Genomic DNA, 15,599 nt, shown 5'->3' with positions numbered 1-15,599 from the left:
CAAGAACTGCTGTACTAGGTAAAATCCCAAGAACTACGGTTTACAGAAATATACAGCAATACCCAGAAGCAACAAAAGTTACGGGTGTTTTGATTGTTAGAGTTGATTCTGCCATCTATTTTTCCAACTCCAATTACATAAGGGAAAGGTATAGATCCTCGCTGCCCTCTACAACTCATTTTGAATCTGACGAGAACATATATTTTAGTAAATATCACGTATCAGGCAATTGAGTGAAAAAAATGTGCACCCCTCTTCATACCTTAATCCACAATTCAATAAGAAATGTATGGATTCTTGAAATGTTTTCCAATTGTGAATGGACGTAATTACCCTTCACATTTTTACTTATTTCAATTATCAATTAACATATGTAGTAATATCTCACTTAGTCTATTAAATAATAATTAAGATAATTAAACACATTTTATGGTTATAATTTTGTGCTTTTAAATTTTTCACATATCTTTTTTTCCATTATAATATTTAATTATGTCATATCTTATTATTTAAAAAAAATTATTTCATTCCATATACATATAAATGTGTGGATGTGTTTACTTATTTCCATTATCAATTAACATATGTGGTAATTTCACACTTAGTTTATTAATTAATAATTAAATACTAATTAACCACATTTTATGGTTATAGTTTTATGCTTTTGACTTTATTCCTTTATTTTTCATTATAATATTTAATTATGTCATATTTCATTTAAAAAAATTATTGCATTCTATATACATATAAATATGTGGATAATAGAAAACTTTTTTAATTGTAAACGAGCGTGAGAGAAATAAAATTGAGTTATATCATAATGAAATATTATTTTCTAATATAAAAAATAATATATGACATAATCTTTATAATAAATATAAATTATAATGATCATTGATTAACATCTATCAAAGTATTAGAGCTTTTACATATGATATATTAACATCTTTATTTATTTATTTATTTTTAAATCAAACTAACTAATTCAACAAATACAAAAAATAACCTTTTTTATGCAAGTTATGTATTTGGTTATATTTATATTTTTTAAGTGAAAATCATACCGGTAGTTTAAATTTTATATTTAATAATTATTTTATGAGTTTATCAGATTTTATTTGATATTTACCATATAATCTTATTTAAATGAGTTATATTTTACTATCAATATTATTATCTCATTAGTTTTGATATTTTTTTGAATTTTGATGAATATTTATCGTTAGTGTGCTTAATTTATGTAACTTATGATTATACATTGATAAAATCCATAATTTAATTAATTTTTATTTTACTATGCCTTATAGGTGATGTTTGGATATATATTTCTTAAAAATTTGTTTCAGTTCATTTGGTTCGATATATTGTGCTACTTATAATTTATTTCATAACATAAAATTAACAACTTTAATTTTGATTTGACAAAAAATTTGAAAGTAAATTATATAAGTTCTTAATTAATTTATTTGTCTAACATAACAAGAGAATAAATTCAAATTAATAACAAAATGATTCAAATTGTTTTTTTATAAAATCAAAATTTTAATTTTTAGCATATAATTTGTATTTACGTGCATCGCACGTGCTTCATGCTAGTTCAAAGAAAAGAACCAACAGAAAGTTAAATATTTGATAGTCGAAATGTCACGTAATAAACAACTTTTTCTAGTGGTTCTTGAAAAATTTTCCAACTACTAAATCCAAATATCGTACAAATTAACCTAAGGCAAACACTTGTTTCTAAACTTTCAGCTCTAACTGATATTGATACCGGTGGCATTCATGCCATGGAAGATCTGTACAAAAGTCTACAAAAGAAAGACATACAAGTCAATGATGATATCCAGGCGACTGGGGTCATTTAAAACGTAACATCTAATTCATGTGCTCTTGTTTATTTATGTTTGCCAGCTTGTTCTAGCGAATCCCAGACAGTCTGTTCTTGACAAGCTTCATGCATCAGGCTTAGCCAATACAGTTGGAGATGACAACGTTTTCCTCACGGTTGGAGATGCTATCATGACTTTGGCTCCTAAGATGGAGCCGGAGATCAAACGGAGGCAGAAAGTCAGGGTGATGGAAAGGTCATTTTTAAAAAGATCACCTATGTGAACCAACTAGAAAGGCAATGAAGATGGGAAATTATGTTTTTCAATAGGATAAACCATGATTTACAGTGCATGCAGTGAAATCAATCCTTATATGTGACGCCGTGTCGCCGCATGCTTATTACTTGTCCCAACTTATCACTTGGCAAACATAATTTAAGTGACTGTTGAGGAAATATGCCAGAAAAAGAGGAACACCTAGGTGCATTTTACAAGTGGATATCCACAAGGCCTACGACACGGTTGATTGGGATTTTTTGCATGAGGTACTCAATTCCTTGAACTTTCCTCCTCGTTTTATTCAGTGGATTATGGAATGTGTCACTACAACATCCTATTCCATCGCCATTAATGGCCATTATCATGGGAAATTTGATGGAAAAAGAGGCTTAAGACAGGGAGATCCATTGTCGTCCCCGTTACTATTTTCCTTGTGCCTCGAAGTTTTGTCGCGATCTCTGAAGCGAATGTCTGCATCTCCGGGCTTTGGCTTCCATCCAAAATGTGGTAAACTTCGCATTACTCACCTAGCGTATGCAGATGATCTCTTATTATTGTCACATGGGGATAAGAGGAGCATAATGATGGTAATGCATTGTTTGAGTAAGTTTGGTGACATGGCTGGTTTGAGAATTAATGCTTTGAAATCAAAAAATTTTATGGCCAGCATGGATGACTCTGTGAGACAGGAAGTTATTGAAGCGACTGGTTTCGGGGTAGGTGTAATGCCATTTAGATACCTTGGTGTACCGCTTGCAGCTAGACAACTTCGAGCCTCTGAATTTAGCGTTCTTGTTGACTCCGTAGTTTCAAAGGTGAGTGCTTGGCCTCGACACACTCTTTCTTATGCTGGGAAAGTTGAATTGCTCCGATCGGTTATACAAGGGATTGAGTGTTTCTGGTTGTCTATTCTTCCTCTACCGAAGTGTGTGATTGATAGTATTAATTCTATTCGCCGCAAGTTTGTTTGGCCCACCAAACACCCTCCGATTGCTTGGCATGAACTGTGCAAACCTTTGACAGATGGGGGTTTTGGTCTTAAAAATTTGAAGGCATGGAACCGCGCTTTGTTGGCAAAAACGTTGTGGAAAATTCATGCTGGGAAAGATTGCATCTGGATCAAATGGGTGAATCACATTTACAGCTGCTTTGGAGACATATGGAACTGGCAGTGGCGCAAAGATACATCCCCATTGATTAAACAGATTATTGACATAAGGGAAGAAATGATTCGGGAATATGGATCGATAGGTGCTGCCTCTTCACAACTAGAATCTTGGTTCGGTACTACCGGCGGAATACGTTGTGCTTATGAATTTTTGCGGGGGCCAAAGGAAATTGGCCATGGAAACCACTGATATCGAAATCTTGCATACTCCCCAAACATCGGTTTGTTCTTTGGTTGATGGCTCACCGGAAGTTGCTGACTAGGGACAGATTGGGTTTTGTTCAAGACAGAAAGTGTGTGCTTTGCAAGTTGGATGATGAATCTATTGCTCATCTGTTTTACGAATGTCCTTGCACTAAAATCATTTGGGATAGAATTCGAAGATGGCTAGGTATGAAGAAGTGTTTGGGATCTCCTTCGGCAATCTTGCGTGCGTTTCGTTCAGTTTACAGGGGCAATTCGAATATAGCAAGACTGAGATTCACGGCTATGGCAGCCACGGTGTATCACGTCTGGAGCGTGCGCAACCGGGTTATGTTTGATGGAGAAAAACTGCAGGTAGACGACATTGTCCGGAAAATACAGATTCATTCTTATCGATGTTTACCACAAGTTGTTGAAACAATGTGTGTGCTGCCTTAATCTGCATTATTGAACGGATTTTGGTGAGAATATGGTCTATTTTTTTCAGTACTCGTGTGTTATGATGCGTTTTCTTCTTAGTCGTATTCTGATTTCCTGGGTATGCCCAGTGTACTTGTATCTGTAAATTTTTTAGCTTTTAATGGAATTAGTTTCATTAGGGAAAAAAAAAAAACATAATTTAAGTGACAGGCAACGAGCATTCTGTTAACGCTATTGTATAAATTTAAGTGAAATAATTCCATATAAAATAAACAAATGTAAGGTAAAAACACCTTACAACTCAATAATAACCATCATATAAACTCAAGTGAAGTATTGAGTTTCGATGTATCTAAAAAGTTAAGTAACCATATGGAGCAACTAAAGCTGAAAAATAACAAGTATAATCAATAACCAAAAAGGGGTCACCGCATGCTCAGATTCAAGCAAATAATGCTACAGCAGCAGCTACAGTTGTGGAAAGAACAAATATCCAAACGGAGACGGAGGATACAAGGGAAGAAGAACCCGATTTTCCAGGTGCTGGTGGGGATACAACTTCATTAACACCAATGATGGTTGTTGGGCTTGGAGTCTCCGCACCTGAACTGGGAGGTTCTGAGAATGGAGAAGGAGCTGTAGCAGAACATCAAAACGTGTGTGAGCTTCATTACCAGAAAAAAACATAGGTAAACAAAAGATGAGATGTCATGACAATATTTCATATGCATATAAACAACCACCTGTAGAATACATTTGCATCATACAGGTATCAATTTTAGGTTAGTTCACTAAATCATTTGACCAAATTAACACAGTGTCTATAGCAGTATACAGAACTTAAAGTAAAATACTTCAGCTTGCAATAATATTGAATAGCAGTGGAAAATGGTCAATTCCACAGCTCCATAACTGAAGTTATAACTTAATAAACCCTGTTCTACTTCGCACCAAAAGTCTGGTCCTCAAGTAAAAAGGATTCTCTACATCAAAATGGATAACTTTTAAATTAATCGTAAAGCAGCACATTGCTACTTTGAGTAATATTTTAATTGTATAAGCACATTTCCGTGTAAAAATATCTCCCAAGGTGGAACATAAGATGGAAAAGACAAAATTAATAAACCAAAAACGCGGTGAAGTCACCGAAATACTGCCTGCAGTTCTTTACAGTAAGAGTGAAACTTTTCAGCTTGCTAATCACGTCACTGGAACAAACAACAATTGGATCACATACAAACCAAAATGTGCAAATAGATTTGTTGATAAACATCACGGTTTCAGTTAATAAATCGAAAATCCAGATTGAACTTCATACAATACAGAATATAAAATATATAACAAAAACAATGTAAAGTTCCAATATCTGCTATAAAATCTAATGTGACTGAACATGAAACCAAAATTTTCTTTATGCAACTTGGAAAAAAAATCCTTTCCAACCAAATCAACCAGGAAAAGGAAACAACAGGAAAAAAATAACTTCCATTTTGTACATAAACAATGGCAGAATTTCAAGAAAAGCAAGCACTGGTACCAACTATCAACGCCTTGGATTTTCAATCAGAATAGGAAAAAAATATGGTGAGAAAAAGTAAAATAAAAACAACACACGTTGTGATGTGACACTAAAACAATTGTGACATCTACATAATCAAACGACCACAATCCGAGAAATACAAATAATAGAAGCATACAACAGAAACAAGAGGAAGATAAAAACATGTGCATTATATATTCCAAAATCATTTCTTATGACATATTTTAAAACAATAATGACGGAGATGAATCGCTGTTTTGGCAATAAAAGATCTGGGGGCCTAATATAGAATTGAAATTGGATCGAAAGTACAGTACAGAGCGACCCTACATTATAATTAACTAATTTATCGTACTATAATTACGAAGGAAAAAAACAATTTCTAAATGGAATGATTAATGCGCAAGGATGCAATTGTTGAAAAAGATCGGATCTTTCAGTACCTGGAGCTTCACCAGAGCCACCAGTCGCTGTTGAAGGTCCCAAAAAACAAATGAAAAATGTGAAGATCGCATCAAACCACCAATAAGCAAGTATGAAAAACTTAAAATTTACACGAAATTGCAACATGGGTCTGCCTACATCAAACTCTATACCCAATCAAAAATGATTATGAAACTTACAGCTGCAGTTAGCAACAGAAGAAGAAGAGACGCGGCAGACAACGGGAAGAGTCATGGCCTTAGTGACGTTCAGCTTCACCCCTAACTGCGCACTATTCTTAAACGCCTCGCACAGGCATTCGGCGTTAGTAGTGACCACAATTTTAAGCCCAGAACAACAATCTCCCTTCGGATACGTCGCCGTGCTTCCCTCCACCACGAAGGACAGACAGTCCGCGAGGTTTAGCACCAGATTGGTGCAATCTGCGGCGGAGACTTCCGCCGAATGAGCGGTGGTGCTCACGGAGGCGAGGAATGCCGAAACGATGCAGAATCCCCAAAGTCTCAAACTCGCGGCCATTGGGTTTAGAGTAAAGATGGATTATGTATGGAAAAATGCGCACGTGATTGGAAATTTATATTATATATTGTATTAATTGATAAAAAAAACAATACCTTTTACAAGAACGTATATCAATTTTATAAAATGAGTTTTTTATTCAATCTATTTCATTAAATAATTATTTTTAATATATATATATATATATATAAATTAGTTCGACTTGTCTCATAAATATATATTAATAAATCGTCTCACGTATAGGATCTTCAACGACAAAGTTAAATAATCGGTCCGAAGTGGTTACAGGAATGGAATTGATTTTAATGATCCTCCAAACAATTGTTCTAAGAAAGGAGCTAGAAGCTGGTGGGAACGGATGTGGTCGCTCAACTTACCACCGAAAATCTGGATATTTTTTTGGCAGGTATCCCATGATATTATACCATCCATTGTGAATCTTTCTAGGACATCATTGTTAGAGTAGATCTTCGTCGAGCCAATTTGTGACTTGAATATTATAGACTTTCATGTAAAAAAATATTTATTTTAATAATATTTTATGATTTTATCCAACCATGACATTTACTTTATTTATATACTTTATTCAAATTGCATAGATAAAATCATTGAATATGAAAAAGGTGTCATGAGATCCGTCTCTCAATATAAGATCATGAAACTCATTAGGAAATGTATCGTATATTCTAAACAAATTTCTAGTAGAATCAGCTACCTAAAATAAGGGTAAATGTCGCTTGAGCTTGGAACTAGCATATGTGATATAAATGTCATGTTTCATGGTAATGACATGAAAATGTTCATTCATAGAGATAAGTGATCATTTGATGATGCACTGAATAACCCTCCCTCAAATTATCCAAATGGTTATCACTTATCGAGTGGAATAGTTTGCAACTATAGTTGTACACTGTTATTCCTGTGACCCGGTATAACGTAGAAGCTCTACGTACTAGCATGCACTTTGATCTGTTTACTGACTCAATTGAGGGTCATCAGATGACGGAGTGTACTTTCGAAATACGTAGAAGCAAGTGCAGTGTTATTCTAAGATTCACCAATTGTCTACGTGTGAAGATATCATATATGATCTGATGAGTTAATAGTGCAAGGAGTCTCTGGCCAAAACAAGAAATCTGTTTTAGAGAAATGTATTCTTCTAGTTGCACATACGTGTCACTATTATTACTTAAAGATACATCACACTATTATCGAATTCATATGCAACTCTCGATATACCAATGATTGCAGATTCGATCGAAATATATGAGTTGAAGAAAATGTATTATACGTTAATCATTACTTAAGGTTCTTGCAGGCACTATCAGTGATACCTTGGGGATCATGAGACGATGCTACTAGAGGCTCTTACCATGATACGATGGGAGCAATCAGACATGAGATCTGACATTCGTGATCAAGGTGTTGATGAAAAGAATATGGCTAATTATGGTAAACCCAAATAAGAATAAATTTTATTCTAAATCACATGAAATTATGAACTCGCGACTAGATATATCCCTAAATCATTATGAGTCACACAAATATCAAATTATGTGTTCTCGTTGAGATAGTCAAGTTCAATTAGTTCAATTAGTGACTATAATTTAATGGAGATCAAACAAATTGCTTATAAAAGAATTTATAAGTTGATTTCATGAATTGGAAGATGTGGAAGTTAACTTAACTAATAACTAAATGAAGAGAGTGGAATTATCTATTTTTGTGAAGGGATTCACAAAACTGGCAACTGCAAAAAATAGAGGAGTAAAAATTTTGATTTTTGAAATTATCAATTTTCATTGTACGAAAAAGATTTGTATCATCAGTATATCGACGTTGTATGATTGTCGATCAGGGTTATAATGAGTTCCCAATTATTTAGTAAATTTAGAATATGTTAATTATATAAAAATGTCATTAGTGGTGACTAATATATATTAATTATATAAAAATGTCATTAGTGGTGACTAACATATATATATATATATATATATATATATAAATTAGAATTTAGTTAATTAATGAAAATAGAAATCCTAATGGGATTCCTGATGAGACCTGAAATCAAAGCTTATAAATATTTCATTAAGAGCCATATGAAACAACACAAACTTTACGCACAGATTTTGTTAGATAAAATTTTGTCCACCAAAATTTCTCATCTCCCCTGTACTCAAAATTTCGGCCTCTTTGTTTTTTACAAGAAAAATTCACAGTCACTTCCACGGTCACATCGCTGCAGGATCATAGGAATTCAAACGATTTAGTCTCGACATAAAATTGTTTAAGATTTCTAGTGTGATTGAAACAAGGAATCAATTATTCGATCATGGATCTGGTTAGACGGTCAAATGGGGATCCATTCGTAGGGAATTACAGTAAGTGTTATATGTTATATCTGCTTAAACACCTGAATAGTGAAAGCGGCGTTAAATACGCATACATAAACATATCTAAAAACCCAATGAATGTTATAAAATATACGACGCCCAAGAAACGTCTCGAACGTCGAAACTAAAATTTTTAAACTTTTTTTGTGCCTTAGGTACTAGAAAACAGTACTCCAACATTGGTATCAAAGTAAATGTTTCTCAATCATATGGATTTTATTGTTTAATCGTGTTGAGTATTTTATTTCTAACCGCATTTGAAATTCTTGCAAATCACAGCCTCTGAAAATATTTTTTAAAACAACAAAAAAAAAATTTAATTTTTTTGCGGTTGCTCGGAATTGTTCCAGTTAGCGTACACGAGCATGCACTTCCTATTTCGGGCAAAACTATAAAAGTTTTTTTAAAGGGATGGGTAGGGTTTTGCGCAGCCCTGCACGAAGTATTAGGGCCGCAGACAACTGGGCTACTCAAACAATTTGAGCACTACAATACAGATGATGGGGCATGGGTAAGGTGCCTGAGGTGGTCTCGGGCAGCCTTGGCCCAACATGGACTCTTTATTGTGTCCCCGTGCAATTTTCTAATTTTTTCAAAATTTTTGGTCTAAATTTATATTTTGTGATAACTAATCAAAGTTACCCTCGAAAATAAATTTTGATTAGATGGTGGTTTTTCTCATGAATTAAATCATTAGAATTAGATTTTAATTATTAATGATAAAAAAGTGCTTTATTAGAAATTTAATTATTTGAAGTTAAATAAAAGTGTTTGTTTAACATATTAATTATGACGGTTAGTGATAATTTACAATATACGTTATTTATTAATAATATGTGATATTATAGATTTAATATATTATTTGATATTACAATATAAAAAGATGACTGGGAATCATGACTAATTTGTTAGGTGTGTGTTATGATATTTTACATGTTATGTTTTAATTATTCAATAATTATTTTATGTGAGCCTGGTTTATGGATCATTCTCACCCCTACATTTGTCTCTCATGTGCCATGAAAATTTAATGTAAATATTAGATTTAGGATATCAAGATTTGAGGATGGTGGGTGTAGAACCCGTAAACCAGACTACGTATAAGCCATGCATAATTACTATTATTTAAATTAAAATGATTTTATGCATAAGGATTTAAATTCTTTTCTTTAAAATTAATTATTTTATGCAGTAGTTTAATTGTTATCTTTTCAGTTAATTAAGTGAGGCCGGACTGTAGTTGGAGTTTTGAGATAAAATTTAATATTAAGAAAACATTCCCAGAATTTATTTTAGCTAACTAATAAGTTAATTTAAGGTAAAAGAATGTTTAAGGAATTATTTAAGTAACTTGAGGTAAGTAGGAAATTAGTTCATTTAGGTTCCATAATTAATGTGTTAATTCACTAAATTATTTAATGGATAGATAAGACTCTAAAGATTTAAAATACACTAACTAAGCAATATTTTCCCTCCACTTAATAGCATAATTTCGGCCACCTCATAGATGATTTAATATTTCTTTGGCAACTCACCACCTTTGACTCTTTCCTTATTATTTCTTAGAATGATAACCCCTTCATTTTTAATCACCATTAATTAATAATCAATCATTATCCTTGCCTTGTTTTGACATGGAAGAATCGGTCATGCCCTCAATTATCCCTCCAAAAATCTTTTGGATATCAAACCAAGTCCTCATCTAACAAATTCAAAGATAGCAAGACTTGGTCTTGTCATTTAAATCCCTTCTATATTGCAACCCCCCTTCATTTCTCCTAACCATTTCCCCCTCTCCCTTGCACCGAAATTCAGAGAGAATTCAGAGTAAAAATCGATAGTGAGCTAGGGAAAAATAAGAGAGAAAATCGAGAAGAAGCAAGAAAGTGAAGAGCACTCCGTCTCCTCCGCGCCGCGTCGTCGTTTCGTTCGTTTTTCTTTCAAAACTGAACCAAGGCATGTTTATATTTTCATTCACTCCTCAATCAAGCCATATACTGAAATTTTTACATCACATGTTCATGATTTTAATCATCAAAACCGAAAATCTTTTCAGCACCATTCGAAAATGCATGCACAGAATTTTCTGGTTTCTTTCATGCTTCACGGTTTCGGCTGTTTTGTTGTTTCAGGAGGGTGGCTCGACCCTAGGCTCCCAAGACGGCACCTAGACATGTACTAGGTATATTAGGACCATGTTGGTCCATTAGTTCAAGCCCCATGCATGCTGGAATTCAGAAATTGACAGCAAATCATCCCTAATGTCACTTTGTGTTCGATTTTCTTGTTTGCTGTCAAAGGAGGATGATTCTGATCTTGGCTGCCCTAGGGGCTATAGCCATGGTTAGAACCCTTCCTTGACATGTCTAGGACGTGACCAAGATGCCCTTTCATGGCTTGGTTCACGTCCCAATCGGTTTCAAAAATAAACAGGAGCAGCCCCTTCGGTTTTGGAAAAATTCTGGTTGTTGTGTGTGTGTTGTGTTTCGAAACCATGGTGTGGTGTGGGTCTTGGTTGGCTCTTTAGCCCTTAGCCACGGTCCATACCATGCCCCTTGATGTCTAGATCATGCCATGGTCAACCAAATGGCCATTGGAATGATCAGTGACAGCAAACAACAGCAACGTCCCTCACGTGCAGTTTGTTGCTCTCGGTTCGGAGTGTGGTCACGTTTCTGGAGTGGGTTGGATTGTGGCTGGCCTAGGGCCCTTAGCCATGGTTCAAACCATACCTTAAGATGTTGGAAAGATGCTCTGGTCGGCGGTTCAAGCCCTAATGGCCATTAGCCTCGGCAAACAACGCAAAGGAACGCAAGCGCTGCTGCTGTATTTGTTTGACAGCAACTTTGTGCTTCGGTTCGGAGGCTTGTTTGAGTTCTTGGTTGGCTTTTAGCCTATGGACTTAGACTGGACAGTACCTCATCGAGTCAGGAAGGTCGTGTTTTTGGCCGTTTGTGATTCGGTTAAGTTTAGAGGTCGTACGAGAATTTACGGTGCGATGTGCCAAAATGACTCTCGAAAGAGCGTTTCTTGTTTTTGGCCTCCACTCACCAAATTCCGACTTGTACAATTTTAGGAGCATTATTTCATCATTTTAGGTGTGTTTTAATCATGACTAAATGATGGTTCGGTGTTGGTTCGGGTTGGCACGGAGTCATGATTAAATACTAAGGCATTGGGCGTAATTGTCTCGTTTTTGGATTCAATTACGAAGTTTTGGTCAAGTTAAAAATCATTTGCATATTTTTCATGTAAGATTTAGGTCGCAGCGAGCCTGGGAACGATCCAACCCATTCGGTAAAATTAATACAGGATATGTAATTATATTACGTGCAAAAATATAAAATATTCATTTTTGAGATTTATGCGATATTGCTTGTGGCCACTTCATTATCATGGGATTATTACTTCACCCAGTGCTCACTTACCGGTTCAGTTCAGTTCATTTATTGGTACGGATATCCAGTCCAAGGGCTGTGATGATCTCTACCGCCCAGTATACTGTGGTTTAGTCTGATCAGGCGATCCAGTTCAGCTCAGTTCAGGGGCCACTTGCGTAGAACATATTCTTAACATAAAATTATGACATGTTATTTTATGACAGGGCTCGATTGAGCAAACATTTCACTTATGATTTTCAGTCAGTTATGAACGTATTATAATTACTCATGACACGATATTTTACGTTACGCCAGACTCATGATATTTTTACCATGCATGCAATTTTATTATTATTACTTGTTATTTATGATATATGCATGCTGAGTCTTTAGACTCACTAGACTTGATTGTTGTAGGTAACTGATGAGGTCGGGATCGAGGGCGAGGACCAGTGAGCCATCTTGGGTCGGCAGTAGTGGAACCCGAGGACCTCATTTTCAGCATTTACCATTTTTATGCCCCAACATTTTATCTTCGTTGGATTATTTTAAATTGTTATTTTGCAAACAATAATTACTTCCGCTGTGCTATTTTGAACATTAAACTCTATTTATCAGTTTATTTTACGAATGAGGCAAATTACTTGTTTTAAAAGAAAATTTTAAATTTTTCCGCAAATTTTCAAGTACGAATTTCGGGCCTCTACAGTGGGCCCAGATCCTCGAGAGTGTTGAAGATCGAAGACATGTAAAATATTGTAATCTTATATAATATTGCATTTCCATACCTACATTTACCTAGATTTTAAAAATAGAATCATATATAGATCATATACATCATTTAGCTCTCGGTTATCAACCATATTTTATTATTTATAATGCATGTCATATATTATAAATAATCATTATTTATATTATTATCAATATAATAACAAGAGTTGAATGAATCCGAAAAATATACAAAAAAACATGTACAAGATTTTAAAACTAATGATGAGACAAATTTTTAAAATTAAAATCCCTCATTTTTGATAAGATCTAAAATTTAAATCAAAAACATTAAATAGAAAATTACAAAAATTTATATTTTCCATGCCTTCCATCAAAGGTGATTTCATGATGATCGCTACCTCTGGTCAATGTCTGGCTCATATTATTGGGGAGACCTGGACACCAGAAAGTTGCGACTTCCGCTGACATATTTGATGTGAACTACGTGGAATTCTCACAATTTCGGCTCATATTATTGGGGATCTCATGAAAACCGTCCACTAAGGTTCAACATTGATGGGCATGACTTGACACATGAAAATAAAGAGGATTATATTATCAGGCCTTCCTTAAACATGAGACAAAATTACATGAGGGTTACAAGGGGTTACAATTGAGCTCTACCTTTTGGAAATTGTGATTGGTTTATTTTAGATCATCATTTAACAATTGAGCCTTGCTTACTTACTTAGGAAATTGGAATTGGAATTTTCATCAGAGGGTGCTGAAAATATCAAAATAGTGGGAAGAAATTCTTAAAAACAAAAGTCCATATTTTACGTCATATAAAATATTTTAAAATAGTTAGAAGCTTTTATTTTGTTTTCATTTCAGTATATTTACGATGTCGTCACGAAATCCTCTATCTGTTATACTCGATCAAAACAAGCTTATCGGACCTAACTACCATGACTGGCTGAGGAACTTAAAAATTGTTTTAAATTATGAGAAAATGAGATATGTGCTCACAGAAGCTCTACCGAATGCCCCTGCTAAGGAATTGGCTATGCTTGAGAAATTGTGGGACTATGATCTACAAGCTAAGAGCTATATGTTGGCTTCTATGTCAAATGAATGGAGAAGCGGTTTGAAGAAGTTGTAAATGCTGGTGGCATTTACGATCATCTAAAAGAGTTGTATGGTGAACAAACACGTAAATTAAGGCATGATATTTTCAAGGAACTCATGACATAACGTCTGCGAGAAGGGGCCTGAGACCATGAGCATGGTGTGAGGATGATTTCATCGAGAAGCTAGTGAGTCTGGACCTTGTTATTCCAAACAAATTTTCTACGGACATTCTGCTATCACTAGTGAAAAACTTCAATATGAACAAGTTGGAGACTAGCCTTGAAGAGTTTGTTAACATGCTTATTAGCTATTAAACAACCATCAAAAACGCAAAACATGTTTTCCTAGTGGACTCCACGTCTGGGACAAATAAAGACCCCAAAGGGAAGGGGAAGAAACGCTCTACTCCTTCAAAGAATAATAAAGCAAGTAAGAAGCAAGCTAAAACACTTCCAAAGGGCCCACAAAGCCCGATAAGGTAGAAGTTGTTTGCTTTCATTGCAAGAAGCCAAAATATTGGAAGCGCAATTGTAAAGAATATCTAGCACATACGAGTTTTGGCAAAAATATGTTTTATATTGAAGTAAATGTTTCATTCAATTCCACTTCTTAGGTATTAGATACTAGATGAGGATTTCATCTATGCAATGATTTGCAAGCGATGACAAAAGGTAGAAGGTTAAGGAATGGTGAGACCTTCCTCAGAATGGGCAATGGAGCAAGAGTTGTTGCAAATGTCATTTGAGACGTATAATTAATATTAAACAATAATTTTAAGTTGTTTCTTTAGATATTGTTGGAACATTTCATGTTTCAATATTGATTTTGATATTAAAAAAACTTGTTATTGTATTTCTAACATATTTACTCATGTGTGAAGTTGCAAACACAAGAAGCAAACTGAAACTGAATTTCTAGCGAGTTTTGTTATTTTGATGATATCTCTCAATTGAATGATTCAAATGACAATCTGCCAACATACCTGACCAGAAAACTCAATTTGGAACATGTCGTATTTCACATTAGTTTGGAAAAATCGGATGTTATAAAGGTCTAGCTGATCGCTGAATTACCGAATTGATTGCACGAAAACAACAATCAGTTGGGTATGAGCATTTGAGGTATTTTGGTCATATCTCTCAACTCGATTATTGGAATGAAGCAATTCAGTATGTATTGGAAAGATAAGACGATGATAGACAAATCATACTCAGAAGTCAAAGTCTGAATCGAAGCTTAATATGCTGATAAATGACAATGAATCTACTGGTTCTGAATAAATTGAAATCAGCTAGGCTGATTTCAGTACAACAACTGAAACTGAACCAGTTGAACTGAGCCAAACCAACTGAACTGAACTGAACCAACAGATGACCAACACAACTGAACTGTTCCAGCTGCTGATCAACTGAACTGAACTGATGACCATCTGAGTTGACCAGTTGAAGCTCAGAAAAAGTCCAGCAAGGCGAATTTGACCGTTGCAATTTCAGAAACAGTACAGAAACTTTCCAAACGGTCATATTCTTGTATCTAACATATATATCATTATTGTGGCCTATTAATACAACATCTTAAAGA

The 15,599-nt window shown here is 34.5% G+C and overlaps 1 protein-coding gene across 1 annotated transcript; it reads right to left on the bottom strand.

Moving 5' to 3' along the window:
- Window positions 1–4,149: 4,149 nt before the first annotated feature.
- On the bottom strand, window positions 4,150–6,431 carry LOC142518819 (non-specific lipid transfer protein GPI-anchored 11-like). The gene is made up of 3 exons (XM_075621640.1): window positions 6,064–6,431; window positions 5,884–5,910; window positions 4,150–4,536 (listed from the first exon to the last, which is right to left on the bottom strand). Exons 1-3 carry the CDS (start codon window positions 6,401–6,403, stop codon window positions 4,343–4,345), a joined length of 561 nt encoding a protein of 186 aa, XP_075477755.1. The 5' UTR covers window positions 6,404–6,431; the 3' UTR covers window positions 4,150–4,342.
- Window positions 6,432–15,599: the final 9,168 nt, after the last annotated feature.

This window comes from Primulina tabacum, chromosome 1 (genome assembly GCF_025594145.1).
Source record: "Primulina tabacum isolate GXHZ01 chromosome 1, ASM2559414v2, whole genome shotgun sequence".
Classification (NCBI taxonomy): Eukaryota; Viridiplantae; Streptophyta; class Magnoliopsida; order Lamiales; family Gesneriaceae; genus Primulina; species Primulina tabacum.
The sequence above is the reverse complement of the archived record's forward strand: the minus strand, read 5'-3'. Positions and strand labels throughout refer to the sequence as shown.

Excerpts from the sequence above, each read along its gene's own strand:
- LOC142518819 (XM_075621640.1), bottom strand. The coding sequence starts at position 6,403 with ATGGCCGCGAGTTTGAGACTTTGGGGATTCTGCATCGTTTCGGCATTC. Across the intron at positions 5,911-6,063 it reads TTCTGTTGCTAACTGCAGCT|CGACTGGTGGCTCTGGTGAA; the intron begins GTAAGTTTCATA and ends GACCTTCAACAG. Across the intron at positions 4,537-5,883 it reads TGGCTCTGGTGAAGCTCCAG|CTCCTTCTCCATTCTCAGAA; the intron begins GTACTGAAAGAT and ends GTTCTGCTACAG.